Here is a 16,110-nt window from a genome sequence, read left to right as displayed (position 1 = left end):
ATAATTTAGAAAATATGCTCTGTTTATTTATTGATTGTTATTATTATATATTAAAAATGGTTTTGTTTTCTGTTAATTAATGCAATTTCGTTGTTTTTGTTGGTGACTTAGACCTCATGGCGCAGGCCGTGATATGAGATCTGTTTCTGGGCAGGAGCACGCTTGCCGAAGGGGCTCTTCTCGTTGACCTCCAGAATGTAATCGCCCTTCAGATCGAAATCGGCCTCGATGCCCATGTATGCACGCTTGCCAAAGCCATCCTTCTCCTTGTACTGCTTCAGCGAGTTGGCGGCAACGGCGGGGAAGTTACGCTCACTGCCTGGACGCACGGACTCGGCAAAGTAGCGGGTAGCACGCATAGCAGCTTCGATGACATTCTCGGCACCGGGCACACCCTGGATGGGTCCGTTCGGGTAGAAATCAACATCACCGCAGCGCATGGGGGTACCCATGGCCAGGCTGGAGGTGTGAATGACATCAACGAAATCGGCATCGCCGCGCGACAAACCAACAAGGTTGTCACGATACTTGGCCAGAAGCTTGGCAGGATCCAGACCAGAGATGCGACGCAGCTTGTGGCCAGTGTGAGCGGTAAACTCCTGACCAGCGGCACCAGCAACATGAGCAGCAATGCCCTGTCCAATCACATGGATAATCTCATGGGGCACACCCTTGTTGGTCAGTTCAATCAGAGTCTGGGCGATCATGGCACCGGTGCTGGCCACATCGAGCATGGCGTAGCGCTTGAAGTTGGTCAGAGTGGAGCCCAAGTCGATGATCTACAAGACAAGGGATTGTTAATTCCCAATATAATAATGTTCCACTCAAAAAGCTTACGATCAAATTGCCGCTGGTGGTCTTGGCTGATTTCCACTCCTGGGATGACTCCTCGCTGGAGGTGGTCTCGTAGTCCTTGTTCTTCTGGTTCTGCTCGTTCTGTGCGTACTTCTGCTGCTCCTGGAGATTGTAACGCTGCAGGTAAGCCTGCTCCAGCTTGCGCATGGCCTTCTTAATGGTGGGCGTTGTCTGGGGCAAGCCAGTCAGCACAATGGTAACCTCATCTTCACCGAAACCGGGCTGAGCCTTGGCCTTCTCCACATAGTTGTTCAGCTTGGCCTCGACACGCTCGCCATTGGACTTGACGATCTTCACTGGAATGTTGCTGGGGCTGGGCACAAAGTTGGGCGTCAGATCATGCTTGATGTGAGAAATGTGATCTATATGTGAGAGAGATTCAATTAGTTTCAGATTACAACATGTAAGCTTCAAGGCACCTACAAAGTTTCTGCATCAACTGGGCGCCCTTTTGCAGTGGCATGTTCTCCAAACGCTCAAAGGAGATATCGTTCAATGAAGGCACATTCTCCAGCTCATTGGCGGATAGCCACTTGGAGGGCTTCAGCTCATCCTTGGAGGCACAGGTGGCCGCAATCAGGCATGCCAGCAGGCACAGTCTCAGGCTCATAATGCAGGGTTTTCAAGTAACAGCTACAGATGAATAAGGTGTCCAAACGTTGATCGGCGTTTGATACCTGCTGCCCATCAGCATTTGCCTTTTATAGCCCCGTCTGCGCTTACGACGCCGGTGTCAAATTGTTGCTGCCGCTTATTTGCATTTTTGCTGATCTTGGCAAGCGTGTGTGTCGCAAAGCTCAACCAGACCCAAAAACTGTTTAAGTTTGCAAGCCATACAGCAACAATACAACAGCAACAACCGCCTTCTTATCGCGGTGCCCTTGGAAACCCATATTTAGTTTTTTGAACCCGTCAATCGTTTGCAATCGCCACTGATTACAAAATTGCAACGCATCCTGCAACATAGTTGTGCACATTTGATTGCAAGGAGTGTGACCACATTTCGATTGACAACATATCGATAACTTTCGACTAATCGTCGTCGCCGATAAGCCAAGTACTATGACAAACTTTCAGTTGGGATTAAACCTAATATTCGTTGTTGGGTTATTAATTTTAAATATACCTATATATACATCTATATTGATAAATAAATATTCAGAAAAAATATCGCTTTGTATATATAGCATGCAGTCAATTGCACGTTCAGCTTTTGACTCGTTTTGCTTGTCTAATCAAAAATTAATTTACCTCAGCAATTTTTTTATATGATAATATATACATGAGCGGATATTGTTTAAATTGCATAACATTTGAGAATACCAAAATTGCCTGCTAATTACATTAAGCAGTGGGGCGATCGCAACGAATCCAACATATATGGGCAATATAAATATATAAACAAAAAAATTACTCTCTTTAGCTTGAATGATATGAATATGTAGAAATACTTTCTTAATAATTAATGGAAATCCAGATGATAAGCCAGCAATAAGTAATCAATTTAAATAAAAACATTTACCACAAATAATTGCCTATTCATTTATTTTACATATTTATTACTAGACGTCTATATTCAGAAAATCAGGTAAAATATTATTTCAAAAAAGTTTTGTATAAGGAATTGCCACAGAACTTAACCTGGATCAGAGGCGAATACTGAATTCGGTAGACAAATAAATTGAATATTTGATCCATGATGCAAACAAGATTTCTTATATTCACAAATAAACATTTATGTGGCCTTTAGGACAATACGCCCCATAAAATGCGACTTGTAGGTAATATCCTTTACACGCATGTATAAATTCGTTAAATCCATTTCAATATATATATAAATTGATTGGTTTATTTAGTCGTATCTAGATTAAAACTATAACAAATCTACAAAACACGCTTACTGATGTTTGTGTAGCCAATGCCAACACAGGTCATTAGCACCTTTTGCGCACCACGCATATCATCCTCCTCATCATCATCGGCCTCGGGGTTCTCCAGCTTAAATGTGATTGAGAAAAAGTCGCGCAGATGCTGTAAAAAGTGCACCGTATATGTGGATAGTGGGCCTGAAACATGAGAGAGGACAGTGGTCAAGCGTGAGTGGGAAATTCTATGTGTGTATATATCTTGTTGTTGCAGCACCTGTTAAGAATTTGGAGACGTGCTTTTGGCCCAGGGCCATGAAGAGAGCGGCCAGCCATTGGTAGGCAGCATCACAGCAGCCACCACGATAGATTTCATCCAAAAGACGCATGGCGACGTCTCGACCCATGTCTTCTGGTATGGCTGGCGAGTCCTGCAAGACAAAGAAACTAGCATTAGTAAAGATCGTAGTGCGAATATGGTTATTAAATACGTACCGACTCTTCCCTAGTGTTAGAGATGCAATCAGCAGCAAAACAAACGCCGTCTGTCGTCTCGGCCAGCAGGCAGATGCCAAATCCTGGGGAATTGCCAGACATTTTTCCACGATTTTGATCCGTATAGATATAAACATCAGGCAGAAACTTAAGCATACAACCCTTTGCCGACTCCACGGTGCGATTGGCCATTGCCGGTGATACCTTGCAGGCGTACACAGTGCCGCGAATACGCTTGACCATGCCCTGCTGCTGGAATTGTATGGCGCGCAGGCTCTTGCGCACGGGACAGCTAAAGATCACCTCACCGCCGCCCAGTGGCGCAACACCACGGCGCACGACACGTAAGTCCAGACCCTCGTCGACCAATAGAAAACGTTTCAAGAGCGACAGTCCAGCACCTTTAATATGATCCACCGAAGGCGAATCTTTGCTGTTTGTTACTCCACGCAGCGTACACTGCAGCGGCATCTTGCAAAAGGGTCCCAGTGCAATTAGAGCATCCAAAAAGTAGCCAATGCCGCGTTGCACGCTGCAATCGTGGTGCAATTGACCGCCATGCAGCAGGCCAGGACTGAACATGACACTGGTACCAGCAGGATTTAGCTCAATTTTGGTACCATTGGTAAGTTTGTCAAGCAAACGTATCAGACTGATCTCGTATTCGCGCAAGCCGGGCGCCTGTTCGTCCTCGGCGCGAATTTGTGTAATTTTAACTGGCTTGCCGCTCAGACAGGACAGCACAAGACGCTGCTTCAAAAAGTTGCTGCCGCGATATATAAGGCAATTGCCTTCTTGTGCAACAGGCGGCATTTTTGGTAATATTTTTATATACACAAATTAAATCAAACAGCTTCCTCGTGTTTGCACGTGCGTCCAAATTGTAAACAATAGAGATGTCATACTCTCGATAACCATCTCATCGATAGATTAAGTGCAATGCAACTCTATAATTTACTATTGATATTTGCAGATGCAATTGAAAATCGCGACTTCACCTATCGTTCATCTCTAGACGTTACTTGAGCGGCATTTTTTATTTCGCAATTAATTTCTAATAATCATGTCTGACCGTGCGGATAAAAGTAATATGCAAAGTGCATTCTCGGAACTGAGTGCTGATCTTCAAGATCAAGATGAGAACTACGTCGTTTGCCCTTATGACAAAGTTCATCGCATATTGCCTTCCCGTTTGGCTTTACATTTGATCCGTTGTGCTAGGAATAATTCTAGTATTAAATTGGTCCGCTGTCCGTTCAACACCACCCATATGCTGAAGCCCGATGAATTACATGTAAGTATTATCATGGCTGTAATAAAGATATAATTCCTTAAAAAGCCATTTACATTAATTACAGGAACATGTTGCTAGCTGTGATTTTCGTAGGGTCTATGCTCGCTTCAAACATGCCGACATGTTGCCGCCAACAGAACCACGTGCCCCGGTGACTGATGTCGTCGAATCAAGTGAAAACTGGGATGAGGAGCCACCAGTTCCTTCTTATGATCCACAAGCCTATTGTGTAAGGAATCCAGTTATTCGTAATATACACGGTGGTTCTGCGTCTCAGCGCCGAGACTTCCGCAACAGCGAACGCATCCGTTTGAATAAATTTAAATAATTCATTATTTGGTTTAAGTATGCAGATTCATATGACGACGAAACGACAAAAATATTAAATTCTACTTATAAATACATGTTAAACTTGGTAATTTTAAGCTGATTTTGGAGGTAGTAAAAATCTGCATTACGTACATTACAAATTGTTCTTTCGCGCGCGTGTTACCACATGTGGCAACACCAAAAACAGTGTGGCCTCAACTGGTATTTTTATATATGTGCACCTATTTTAGTATTTTTGGTTTAGATTCATAATACCAATCTGTTTACCTTCGATATCAACTTTCAGACACACTGACCAACAGATGTTACTCTCAGTGGAATTTTCGTCGTGTTCGCTTCGTTACGGATATTTGAAATCTTATTTCCCAATCACCTTTAACCATTTAAAAATTCAATTTTGCTACAGCTTTATTAAAAGTTTATATACAATTTGAACCAAAACACAAATATTGAATTGCGAAAGAAACTTGAATTGGAACACGAACTGCAGCGCGCTAATCAAGCCCTTTCATACATACGAACGTATGTGTGTATAAGTGCATTGCAGGCTCCAATTTGTTAACTGTGAGGGTGTTTGATAGGCATTTTTTGCTATAAACGCCGTCGCATCGGTGATTATACGATATTTTTTGCAAGTTATTTACATTGAAAGTGAATGGTTGAAAATAAAAACAAACATATACATCTAAATATATTTTCCAATTGCATTTTGTGTGCATTCTATTGCGATCAAACCCACGCGTAGCAGAGAACACACATTCGCATACACATAAAACCCCCCCCTATATACAGACGAATCTCAACGTCAAAAGCAAGTTGCCAAACAAAAACAAAACAGGCTCCAGCAATTGCAGCGCGCCAACATCGCCGTCGACGTAGCTGCATTTAGCCCAGCGTCGACGTTGTTTTTGTTGTTGTCGCCGCGAGTGTAAGGCCGCAAACGGACAAGAGCACAAAACGCAATCAAAAAGTATACACTCTGAGGTAAGTAAAGAATAATGGCTCATCTGGATACATATATATAAAATACATGTACATTTCTAAATACATAACGAAAATTATGTAAAATACAAACAAATAAAACCGGCATTTACCGGCAAGTGACACAAAGCAAACACGAAAATAAGCTTAAAATAAAAAGCAATTACTTGCCCACTCAACACATGTACAACCCATGCATACATATGTATATGAATATACATGCATATATAACAGCAGCATTAAACTAAAAGCGCTTCGTGTTCATGCGGTTAACTAGCCTATGTCAGTGTATCAATCAATTTCGAATTGAAGCCAAAATTCGTAGCTTCAAAATTCGATTTTGTATTGTTAGGGGTCGCAATATTTGAATGTAGTATGTGGCGTGGCGTACGTGATAAATTCGGCCGGCATGTACGCACACAGACAAACAGATTCACGCATCATGAGAGAGTGCGGCCAGAGAATACAAACATGCGCGCCAACTTGTTTTTCTTCTTCCTCTTCTTATGCTCGCTGTATTTTTATTCGGCGAACTTCCAGCTCATTCCACATTTCCATGCACTTTTCGCTGCTATTTGGCGTTGCCACTGTCGCAAATTGGTTTTTGTACATCTCATGTTGTTTATGCATATATATGTACATATATTTCTATAGTTACATATAAAGACTGGAAATATTGGTGTTCTTTTTTGTTAAACAACAAGAAGCAGCATATTAACTGAAATCTTGGTATTCGGCCTGAGATGATGTTTACATTTTTCGTAATTGATACTTTGACAAATTCTGCCTAAAACTATATATATAGGTATGTAAATACATATGTATGTACATACATAAGTATCCAAATTCATAAATGACAAATAATGATAAATGAAAAATCTTCCACTATGGATGTAGAGTAAACGAATACAAATGTACATATGTATATATTTGCATGCAGCATGCATCGTGGTTGTTACTGCTGCTGCTTCTGCAGCCGTCTCAATTTTTTGCGACGCAATTTCTGCGAAGCATCGTTTTATGCTTTCTGCAGGGAATTTTGAAAACAATTACAAGCACGCACCAAAACAACAGCAAATCACACACGTACATATACATATGTATATGTATGTAGAGATAGCTAATGTGTACTCACGCATTTATGTTATAAACATTGCCAAAAATTGAGTTGGGCACGCCCGCTGCCTTGCGATTCGGTGGGGGGCACAACAAGTGCGAAACAGTAGCAATAACAACAACGCAATGCGCCAATACATAGAAAGTTTGTAAGGGGAATAAATTTCAAGGTTAAACCGGGCAAAACAAACATAAAACCGGTTACAGCATACAATCCATTTGCGTGTGTGTGTGTGCTGCCTATATACATATGTATGTATGTACATCATAAGGAAAAAGAGGGACAGGCGACGCAAAAACATTGTATTATGTATATACAGATGTATATGTACATATGTATTTATGTTAATACTGCACATGTAAGGGCTTGCATAAAGTAATACGACAAAATCAAAGAAACGGTGCAGTTCTTTCATATGTTGTACACATGTAAATCGATATATGTACATACTTACATATATAGACAAGCACATATCTACATGCATATGTTTATGTGATAACTCCGTTTTAAGTTCACTTATTGGAAGCAAGCGAGATGGCAATAATGTTAGTCAACAGCGAGGGTTGCAAAGCTAACGGCAGCAGCTTTGCTTGATGTGTGTGTGACCTTGAAATAGCCCAGGGAGCTAAGGGAGTCTCATATGCGTCTCCTGCATTGTCTGTATATGTACGAATGTATTTGCATGTGAAAACACTTCATATGGCAACGCCTCCATACATACATACACATATTGAGCGGCGTAAGGCGGTGTACGTGGTATTTGTACGCTTTTAACACACATGCATACATATCATTTTATATTTACATGTACATATATATAATTATAAATATATGTACATATGTATGTATATGTATGGACTCACATTTTATTAGTTGCTCTAGCTTTCAATTATATTGTTGCTTTATAGGCATATTCCATTTAGCAGTTTCTTTGCATGAATAGCGGCACATACATATGTAGAAACGAATATAATAACAAAAGGAAACAAAACAAAAACAAATATGTATGAATGTACTCTTGTGAAAATATGTGTTTATTTATAGTTTTTATGTGACCGCCGCCGTATCGCTATTGCCATCCTTTTCTAGTCTAGTCAATCGCCTGTTGTGCTTATAAAAAAATAAACGACAACAAACATGTAAACATATGTAAATTTATATGTATGTGTGTTTATAGATACATATGTACTTGAGTAAATATATAATTATGAATAGGTGGCGCAATACTCTGGAGACCTTTGACAAGAATTGGCAAGTTGTGAATGATACAAAAGGTCCGATAAGCCAATAGCAATCTTTACTTAAGAAGTGAGAAATCGATTTTGAACAATCGAGGAGAATGTTCTCGAACGATGCGATTATCAAATCATTTTCATTTCCTATTAAAATGCTTTTGACTATCAAAAAATTAATTAGGGTTTTAAAATTGCCATGGGTATTCCGATAACTGATACTTTGTGTGTTTTTAATTATTTAAAAGCAAGCGATAAATATATGCACATACATATACATATGTTTGTACATAGTTACTGTTGATAATCTATTGATACCACTAAATTACATACATATATATTTTTTATATATATAGATATATTTTTAAATTTAGCAGGCGCCGACTAATATTTCTTGATATATTTGTACTTATGTTTTACAACAGCCGATCATAACGGAAGCAGGCAAACACAACAAGGAACACAAGGAAAGTGTAGCACCTGGTCACACAGTACAATCAACCAACTAGCATAACTCTGAAAATCAAAGAGAAATATTGAAAGAGAGAGAGAAAGAAATAAAGGTTGAAAGAGAGGCAACTGTGTTTCTTACTCTAACTGTTGTTGTGCATTCCAAGTAGAAGCAGCAGTGAGGAGAGCAAGAGAGAGAAAGGGATTAAACCAAAGGAAGATCCAAACATATAGTGTAAAAGAGAGTCGAGAGAGGGAGAGCAGATAAAAAGAGAGACAGAGAGAGAAGGATAGATACCAACAGTATGGAGTTAGAGTCCAATATTAATAAGAAAGCCAATGGCGACGTCTCCACCAACGACGGTGGCTCCGACTCAAAGGAAAGCTCCGTGGAACGCGAGCTGAATGGCGAAATTGAGGCGGTGGAGTTGAACGGTAGCTCCTCCAATGGCCATCTAGGCGGGCTCATAAAGAAGCCGCTGCCTGTGGGCGATGGCCACGATGGGCGCATCAAACGCAAGGCCAAACGCCTCATCCAAAGACAAAACAGCGGCAGCGGAAGCGGCAGTGGCACCTCCGCCACAGCGCTGACCAATGGCGTCGCTGCTTCTGGTGGCGGTGCTGCTCCAGCATCCGCCAACTCGACCCTTTCATCGCTGGCCAACGGCATGTTGCCAGCTGGCACAGGCTATGTGGTGCCGCATCGTCGCTGGAAGAATAGCCGAAGATCCCGCAATTTGACGCGTGGTCGCGGTCTGCCCAAGAAAGGTGGCGCCGGCGGCAAAGGAGTATGGGGATTGCCAGGCTCGGAGGCGCTGGCCGAGGTTTACGAGGACGAAAATGATCCCAACTATGACAGCGAGGTCAACGATCGGAATGTGGAGCTGCGCGAGGTCATCACCGAACTCACTCCCGAGGAGTTCTTCAAGCTCGCCGAGCCCATTGTGCTCGAGTACTATGAGCACGGGGATACGCATGAGGTGGCTGTCAGTTTCGATGAGATATTGCAAAGTCCGTTGCGGGAGCATATCACTAGCATTCTGGTTGAGATTGCAATGGATCACAAGGACTCGCAGCGGGAGATGACCTCGGTGCTGATTTCCGATCTCTATGGTCGCGTCATCACTGGCAAGGACATCGAGAAGGGCTTCAACATGGTGCTGGCCAATCTTCCCGATCTCATACTGGACACACCGGAGGCGCCAGTCTTGCTGGGCAACTTCATGGCCCGGGCAATTGCCGATGATTGCATGCCGCCCAAGTTTGTCAGCCGACCCGAGGAACACCAGCAGCTGAACGAGCATGCCGAGCAGGCGCTTCGCCGTGCCGACGCCCTCCTTCACAAGCAGGTGTGGGCCCATCTGGACAATGTTTGGGGCATGGGCGGTCCCCTGCGACCGGTGAAGACCATTACGAAGCAGATGACGCTCCTGCTCAAAGAGTATCTGTCCTCCCGTGACGTTTTCGAAGCGCAGCGCTGTCTTCGCGCCCTCGAGGTGCCCCACTATCATCATGAGCTTGTCTACGAGGCCATTGTTATGACACTCGAGTCCTTGAGCCAGACCACCGAGGAGGCCATGTGCGAGCTGCTCAAATCGCTGGATCTAACGTGTCTGGTTCTGCCAGCTGGCATGGAGCAGGTCAGTTGACAATTCAATATAATTATTCTACAATATTGCACTGTGCTCTACACATACATACACACTACAGAACAGTCGTAAATCGTTGACCGGTGACCTCTTTGGAAAAATACCAAAAAATAAACTTTTCAAATATAAATAGATATATCGTATGTGACTGTAAAACGTAGCAAGCTCAATGTACAAGGCACAGTGGTGCAAAACATGTTTTGCCCTGAGTGAAATTTGGCAATTTGATCTCGATAACTTTAATGAGATCTATAACTGACGTCACAATAAGGAATAGCCAACATAATGCATATTTCGTGTTGTTTAGAGTTGCCAGATTGCTTAAATTATGGCAATTTGGTTTCCATTACTTTAATGAGAGTCAACAGACGTCACAATGCACATTTGGAGTTGCTTAGTGTTGCCAGATTGCTCAAACTATCGAGTTTGTCAGTTTGCTTAAATTGCAAATATTATATGTAGCAGAGCCTGGGAATGGGTAACCGCGCATTACATTTTCTAGACATTGCCATAGATACACATACATCGTAGTACTAGAATGCAAAACAAACTTTCACTTTCATTAGTATCAACATACACTATATACCTATAATTGTTTATAATTGTTGTTGGTTTTGCTTGCAGGGCTTCATGCGCGTCTACGATGACATGGCGGACATCGTGCTGGACGTGCCATTGGCTTATATAATACTCGATCGATTTGTGGAGCGCTGTAATCGTGCCGGCTTTCTAACCGACAAGATTATCAATAACGTGCCATCGCGGTAAGTGTTGCAACTGAACCGCCCACTCACTCCCCTTTATAGAACCACTTCGTATTTAGAAAATGCGTAAATACATACGTACATACACATACATATGTACGATCGGCTTGCCAATATTTTGCTGCTGTTTGTGTGTGCGTGTGTTAGTTAACCCGGCCCACTGTTCAGGCCCACCTGTGAACCACAACAACAACAGCAACAACATTTAACAGCAGTCAAGCCAATAAAAATAAAAACAATACGCTTTTACGTAATCTTGTCAGTCAGAGGCTCCCCCGTCAACAATATATAGCCCATTATTTTTTCTTGTGTTTTTATTATCGTTCTGTGCTTTATACGTACATATGTATATGTACATATGTATATACAAAAATACATATGTGCGTATCTTGTATGTACATATGTATATGCGTGTATAAGCACCCCATCAACTTGTTTTTGATTTTTTGCCGGCATTTTGCGGCTCCCCCTTCTTGTTTATTATTTTGTGTGTCGGCCGTCGCGTCGTTCTTATGTAGTTCGTGTTGTTTTTCTTCTCCTTTTGCTTTGGCTCATTTTCTCAATTCTATATGTTGCGTGTGTGTTTGTGTGCCTGTCTCCCTGTGTGTATGTGTGTGCCTATGTGTCTATGTATGTGACTGTTTGTTTATGAAATTTCTATTGCGCAGTTTGGTTTTTGCGGTGACGCGTCGTCGTTAGCTTGGGGCAGTCGCAGGCGTCGTTTGTGGGGCCGGTTTATCAGGCGCCGGTTAACTACATATTTATTTCAATGAGTTTACATATACATATGTTACATATTAACATGTACATGTGTAGATACATACGAATATGCACGCAAACATATGTTAGTGCCATACCCTTTGAGAAAAGAATTGCGACTTTGTCAGATACTTGGCTGAGATGAATGAGTATATTTGGCTGGCAAAATTACATATGTACATACATATCTCCAAACTCATCCAAAGCGTTTCCAGTTAAAAATGGCTTTAATTTAACAAAAAGTTGTCCATGCCTATTGTCTAGAGCGCTGCCACGCGTTTTTTTGTGCTTAATTTCGCGAAACAGATGCAATCTGGTATTTACATATTTTTCAATATCAGAATAAAGTATATTTAAATAAAATTGTATGGCTCTAACTTATTTAATATTCATAATTCGGGTTTAATATGTTAAAAAGCAGCTTTAACTTAACTTTATAATCGAAAGCTAAGAAATTCTCTGAACCTGTCTAGAAATACTAAAATCGATGGCGATATTTGGCTGCATGCATTTTCGAAATGTCAGTTTATCGTATGTAATTTAAAAGAGTAAACAATTTTCGGTGTGCTTAAAGGCCAAGCAGTTTTTATTTATTGGGTTTTCTAAGATTGTGGATACCGCTGTTTATTTACCACACCACCTGCGCAATTTATTTTACTCGTGTGGCTCGCTTGCAATTTATTTATAATTTTCCAGTCCAACATATATATATATATATATATGTATATGTATGTATGTGTATGTATGTGTATCGATAGTGCTTATCGATTGCGTATCACTGGGCGCACCTACCTACCTAACAAAGTTGGCATTGATGTTACAAGTAGTTGTTATTATTGCTGGGGTTGTTGTTGCTGTTGTTATTTGTTGGGTGGTGCTGTTAGTGTTGATGGTGCAACAACCTGCATGTGGCTCAAGATCGTGAGTGCCGCGGAGAAGGTAAAAATGGCGGCTCAGCGACTGCCGTTGCCATTGCAGTTGCAGTTGCAGTTGCTGCTGTTATCGACCTGCTCCGCCACACCCACAAAACAACAACAACAACAACAGCAACAAAAATAACAGCAACAACAACCAAATGCAGTTACCAGCAGACAGTCGTCGGCCTATGCACAGTTGTTGTTGTTGTTGTTGTTGTTGCAGTTGAGGTTGCTGGTAAGCTTAGCTGTTGCTGTTTTAGTTGTTGCTGTTTTAGTTGTAGTTGTTGTTGTAACTGCGTTTTGCATTCGCCTTGGCTGCGGCTGTTGCTCTTTGGCACTTAACATAGTCGCAACAAAAACACCAACTACTACAACAGAAGCATTCACTTTACTCATACACACACACACACACTTAAGCATCGACGCGACAACGTGGCCCTCAATACCCTGTAAATGACGCGCATACCGGTGTATACCCACAATAATAATAAAAATATAACTGCAGTAAAAGAATATAGAAAGAATAGAAGAGCTTTAATTAAAGATTAACGGGAATACCTTTAATGTAATTTATTATATTCAATCTGAAATGTTTACGATATGACCTGCCCTCTCGTTAGCTATTTCAATTTTATTAATGACAGTTAAAAAAAGTGTAGAAATCGGAAATCTTCATGAAGACTCAGCGAACATTTTTTATTCTAATCAATTGTTAAACACAGTTTTTTCAGTTAAAAGGCAATTAACATTTTTTAAATCGTTTAAAATCTTGACTTTTATACACATATTTATACACACATCTATTTTAAAAAGCTTTTATGATGGAATATATATACATTATGTACGTCACCTTTACTACTACACTATATATGCTTTGCTTTTCTTCGGCTTTGCTATTGCTTCTAAATGGAAAAAAGGGTATAAAGAGTTTGTTAGTTGTATAAATGCTTGGCCCGTCCGCAATGCGAATATATGATAGAATATTTGAGAACTGATCCGAGATTAATGATTATAGAGTATTACACCGTCATCAATGTTTGGCTGCAAAGTTTCTACTTGTCGTTCCTCCTATCTGCCACACTATCGTCCATAAACGCTAACCTCCTCAACAGTCGATCCTCCGCCCCCAAATTGCATTTGCTCTATTCCTATATACATATGTATGTATGTGTCTATAAAAATTGTACATATACAGTAGCGGACAAAAATAAACGGACAGGACCAATTGTCCTGGGCTGAAATATTCATACTTATTTTTATATCTAGTGCCAAGTTAAGTTTATATACATAAAAGTGCACCATATCTATTTTAATAATAATAATAATATCATATGCCTTAATTATAGTTTGTCGTAAAGAGTGCAAAAGAGGTTGTCCGAACTTTTTGTCCGGCACTGTATTTTGTACAAATAAAGCTTTGAAGTTGATGTAGGTTAAAATTTGATACTGGCCTGGTCGGCATTTCAGATAAACTCAGTGACTTGAGCTGCACGCAGCGAAACTAGTTTCGAGTTGCAGTTCTGCTTCCCTTAGCAGCCCCCCTCCCCCTCCCACACTAACACACACACAACAAACAAACACTAGCTAGTTGTCGCACAGCTGTTCTGTCGCGCTGCAGTTTTTCGTTCAGTGAGGAGAGAAAAAGGGTCAACGGTTGAATGAACTCTGCCGCAAATTCGACTAAAGCGTCAAGATTTCTTTTTTGGCTTTTCGTATTTTGTTTTTTTTTTTCCTTTTATCTCGCTTGCCAAATTCGCAAATTGTATTTTCGTAATGTTGTTCTGGTATTTTTTTCTAATTGTTTTTGACATTGCATAATGCGTGTGTTTTGCTTTTATGGCATTGCACTCATGTGTGAATGTACATAAAATCGTATAAAATATTTTAATATACTATGTATAATAGATTTAATAGGTTTATTTTTCTATGAAATATATTCTGTAACCTAAAATGAAAATGGTTTAAACTGGTCTAATGGGTTTGTTGAAATATATGTAACAGGCAGAAGAAGACAACTCCGTACCCATAAAATATACATATATTTATGTATATTCTTGGTCAGCATTAATAGCCAAGTCTATTCAGCCATGGCCGATTGTCAGTCTGACCGTTCATCTGTATAAACGCTTCGATTAAGTTTGCTTTAAAATTATCGATAGCTTATTTCAAACTCGATTAATAAATCCATTTTACAATAAAAGATATAAATTTGGTGTGCTATATCATATATGTGTACATATGTATGTATGTACGTATGCCAAAGGCCAACTGTCAGTTTGATATGAAAATAATTTGTTTTTTTTAGTTGAGCTGTATTACAATTGCACAAACAGATCTTTCTTGTTTTTTTTGGCTTGTTTTTATTTATTAGTTACATATGTATGTATTTATGTTTCTTCTGTTTCCCTTTTGCAGTGGACGCAAACGTTTTGTATCTGAGGGCGACGGCGGCCACGTTAAGCCGGCCACTTTGCCAATGCGCGACTAAGGAGCGAGGATTGATTGATTTCGCAGCAGCAGCAACAACAACAAAAAGCAAATGAAAACAAAACAAAAAAAAAAATTACAATAACAATATCACAAAATCTACAACAAGACCGATAAGCGCGAGCAACAACCGTACACACATGAAAAATTAGGAGAGAGAACAAATGGAAGCAAAAGAAGCAGAAAAAAGCAAAAGTTGTTTCTTTTGTTGTTGTTGCACATGGACGAACATTGAAAGGACATGAATAAGAAAAAAAAAAGAAAGAAGAAAACTACAAAGAAATAACAACAATCAATCGGAAATTGATCTCCGTTTAAACTATATGAGTAATATATACATATAAATACTTACACATATATATCTTCATATAAACATAAAATTATTTTAAAATATTTGTAAAGAAAAACAAAACAAAGCAAAGTAGCGGCAAAGGCAACAAAAAGAAAATGAAAACAACGACAACAACGGAAACAGCAAAAGCAATACACACACTTACACATACAAATCCATAGACAGACAGACAAATACTTACAACAAGTGAGCAAGAGAGAAGGAGGTATAGAGAAAGAGAGAGCGCAAAAAATGCTGATGAGAGCGAATTTCGTCGCAGGCGCAGCTGCAGCAGTAACTGCATCTGCAAACATATTTACTTATACGGAACTGTTATACACACTCACACATCCACACACAGACACCGTTATTATAACTAGACATATGTATAACACGCAACTACAATTTATTATGATATACAACTAAGTTTAAGAGATCTATACAAACCATAAAAAAACTAAAAAAAAAATGGAAGTTACAGAAGATTATATTACAATTATTGTGTTATTTTTAAGGTTTTCATGCAAAACGAGAAAGAAAAAAAAAACAAACTGCGTAATTATAACCTTAAAAAACACCAATTT

General features: G+C 40.1%; 4 protein-coding genes across 4 annotated transcripts; 2 read left to right on the top strand and 2 right to left on the bottom strand.

The window, feature by feature from the left end:
• Positions 1-4: 4 nt before the first annotated feature.
• Yp3 (Yolk protein 3) lies at positions 5-1,541 on the bottom strand. Its single transcript, XM_064680822.1, has 3 exons — positions 1,279-1,541; positions 838-1,217; positions 5-779 (listed from the first exon to the last, which is right to left on the bottom strand). The coding sequence occupies exons 1-3, from the start codon at positions 1,463-1,465 to the stop codon at positions 108-110; spliced, it is 1,239 nt and encodes a 412-aa protein (XP_064536892.1). The 5' UTR covers positions 1,466-1,541; the 3' UTR covers positions 5-107.
• Positions 1,542-2,684: 1,143 nt separating this feature from the next.
• Rtc1 (RNA terminal phosphate cyclase 1) lies at positions 2,685-4,096 on the bottom strand. The gene is made up of 3 exons (XM_064680823.1): positions 3,216-4,096; positions 2,998-3,151; positions 2,685-2,921 (listed from the first exon to the last, which is right to left on the bottom strand). Exons 1-3 carry the CDS (start codon positions 4,026-4,028, stop codon positions 2,740-2,742), a joined length of 1,149 nt encoding a protein of 382 aa, XP_064536893.1. The 5' UTR covers positions 4,029-4,096; the 3' UTR covers positions 2,685-2,739.
• Positions 4,097-4,253: 157 nt separating this feature from the next.
• On the top strand, positions 4,254-4,897 carry LOC135427356 (gametocyte-specific factor 1 homolog). Its single transcript, XM_064680824.1, has 2 exons — positions 4,254-4,509; positions 4,574-4,897. Exons 1-2 carry the CDS (start codon positions 4,279-4,281, stop codon positions 4,835-4,837), a joined length of 495 nt encoding a protein of 164 aa, XP_064536894.1. The 5' UTR covers positions 4,254-4,278; the 3' UTR covers positions 4,838-4,897.
• A 253-nt stretch (positions 4,898-5,150) lies between these two features.
• Pdcd4 (Programmed cell death 4) lies at positions 5,151-15,711 on the top strand. The gene is made up of 4 exons (XM_064680779.1): positions 5,151-5,823; positions 8,595-10,259; positions 10,893-11,032; positions 15,124-15,711. The coding sequence occupies exons 2-4, from the start codon at positions 8,925-8,927 to the stop codon at positions 15,194-15,196; spliced, it is 1,548 nt and encodes a 515-aa protein (XP_064536849.1). The 5' UTR covers positions 5,151-5,823; positions 8,595-8,924; the 3' UTR covers positions 15,197-15,711.
• The last annotated feature ends 399 nt before the right edge of the window (positions 15,712-16,110 follow it).

Source organism: Drosophila montana, unplaced genomic scaffold (genome assembly GCF_035044405.1).
Source record: "Drosophila montana isolate Dmon_TW-CO22-7 unplaced genomic scaffold, ASM3504440v1 contig_2178_1, whole genome shotgun sequence".
NCBI classification, from domain to species: Eukaryota; Metazoa; Arthropoda; class Insecta; order Diptera; family Drosophilidae; genus Drosophila; species Drosophila montana.
Note: the sequence above shows the minus strand (reverse complement) of the source record. Positions and strands in the feature narration are given on the sequence as shown.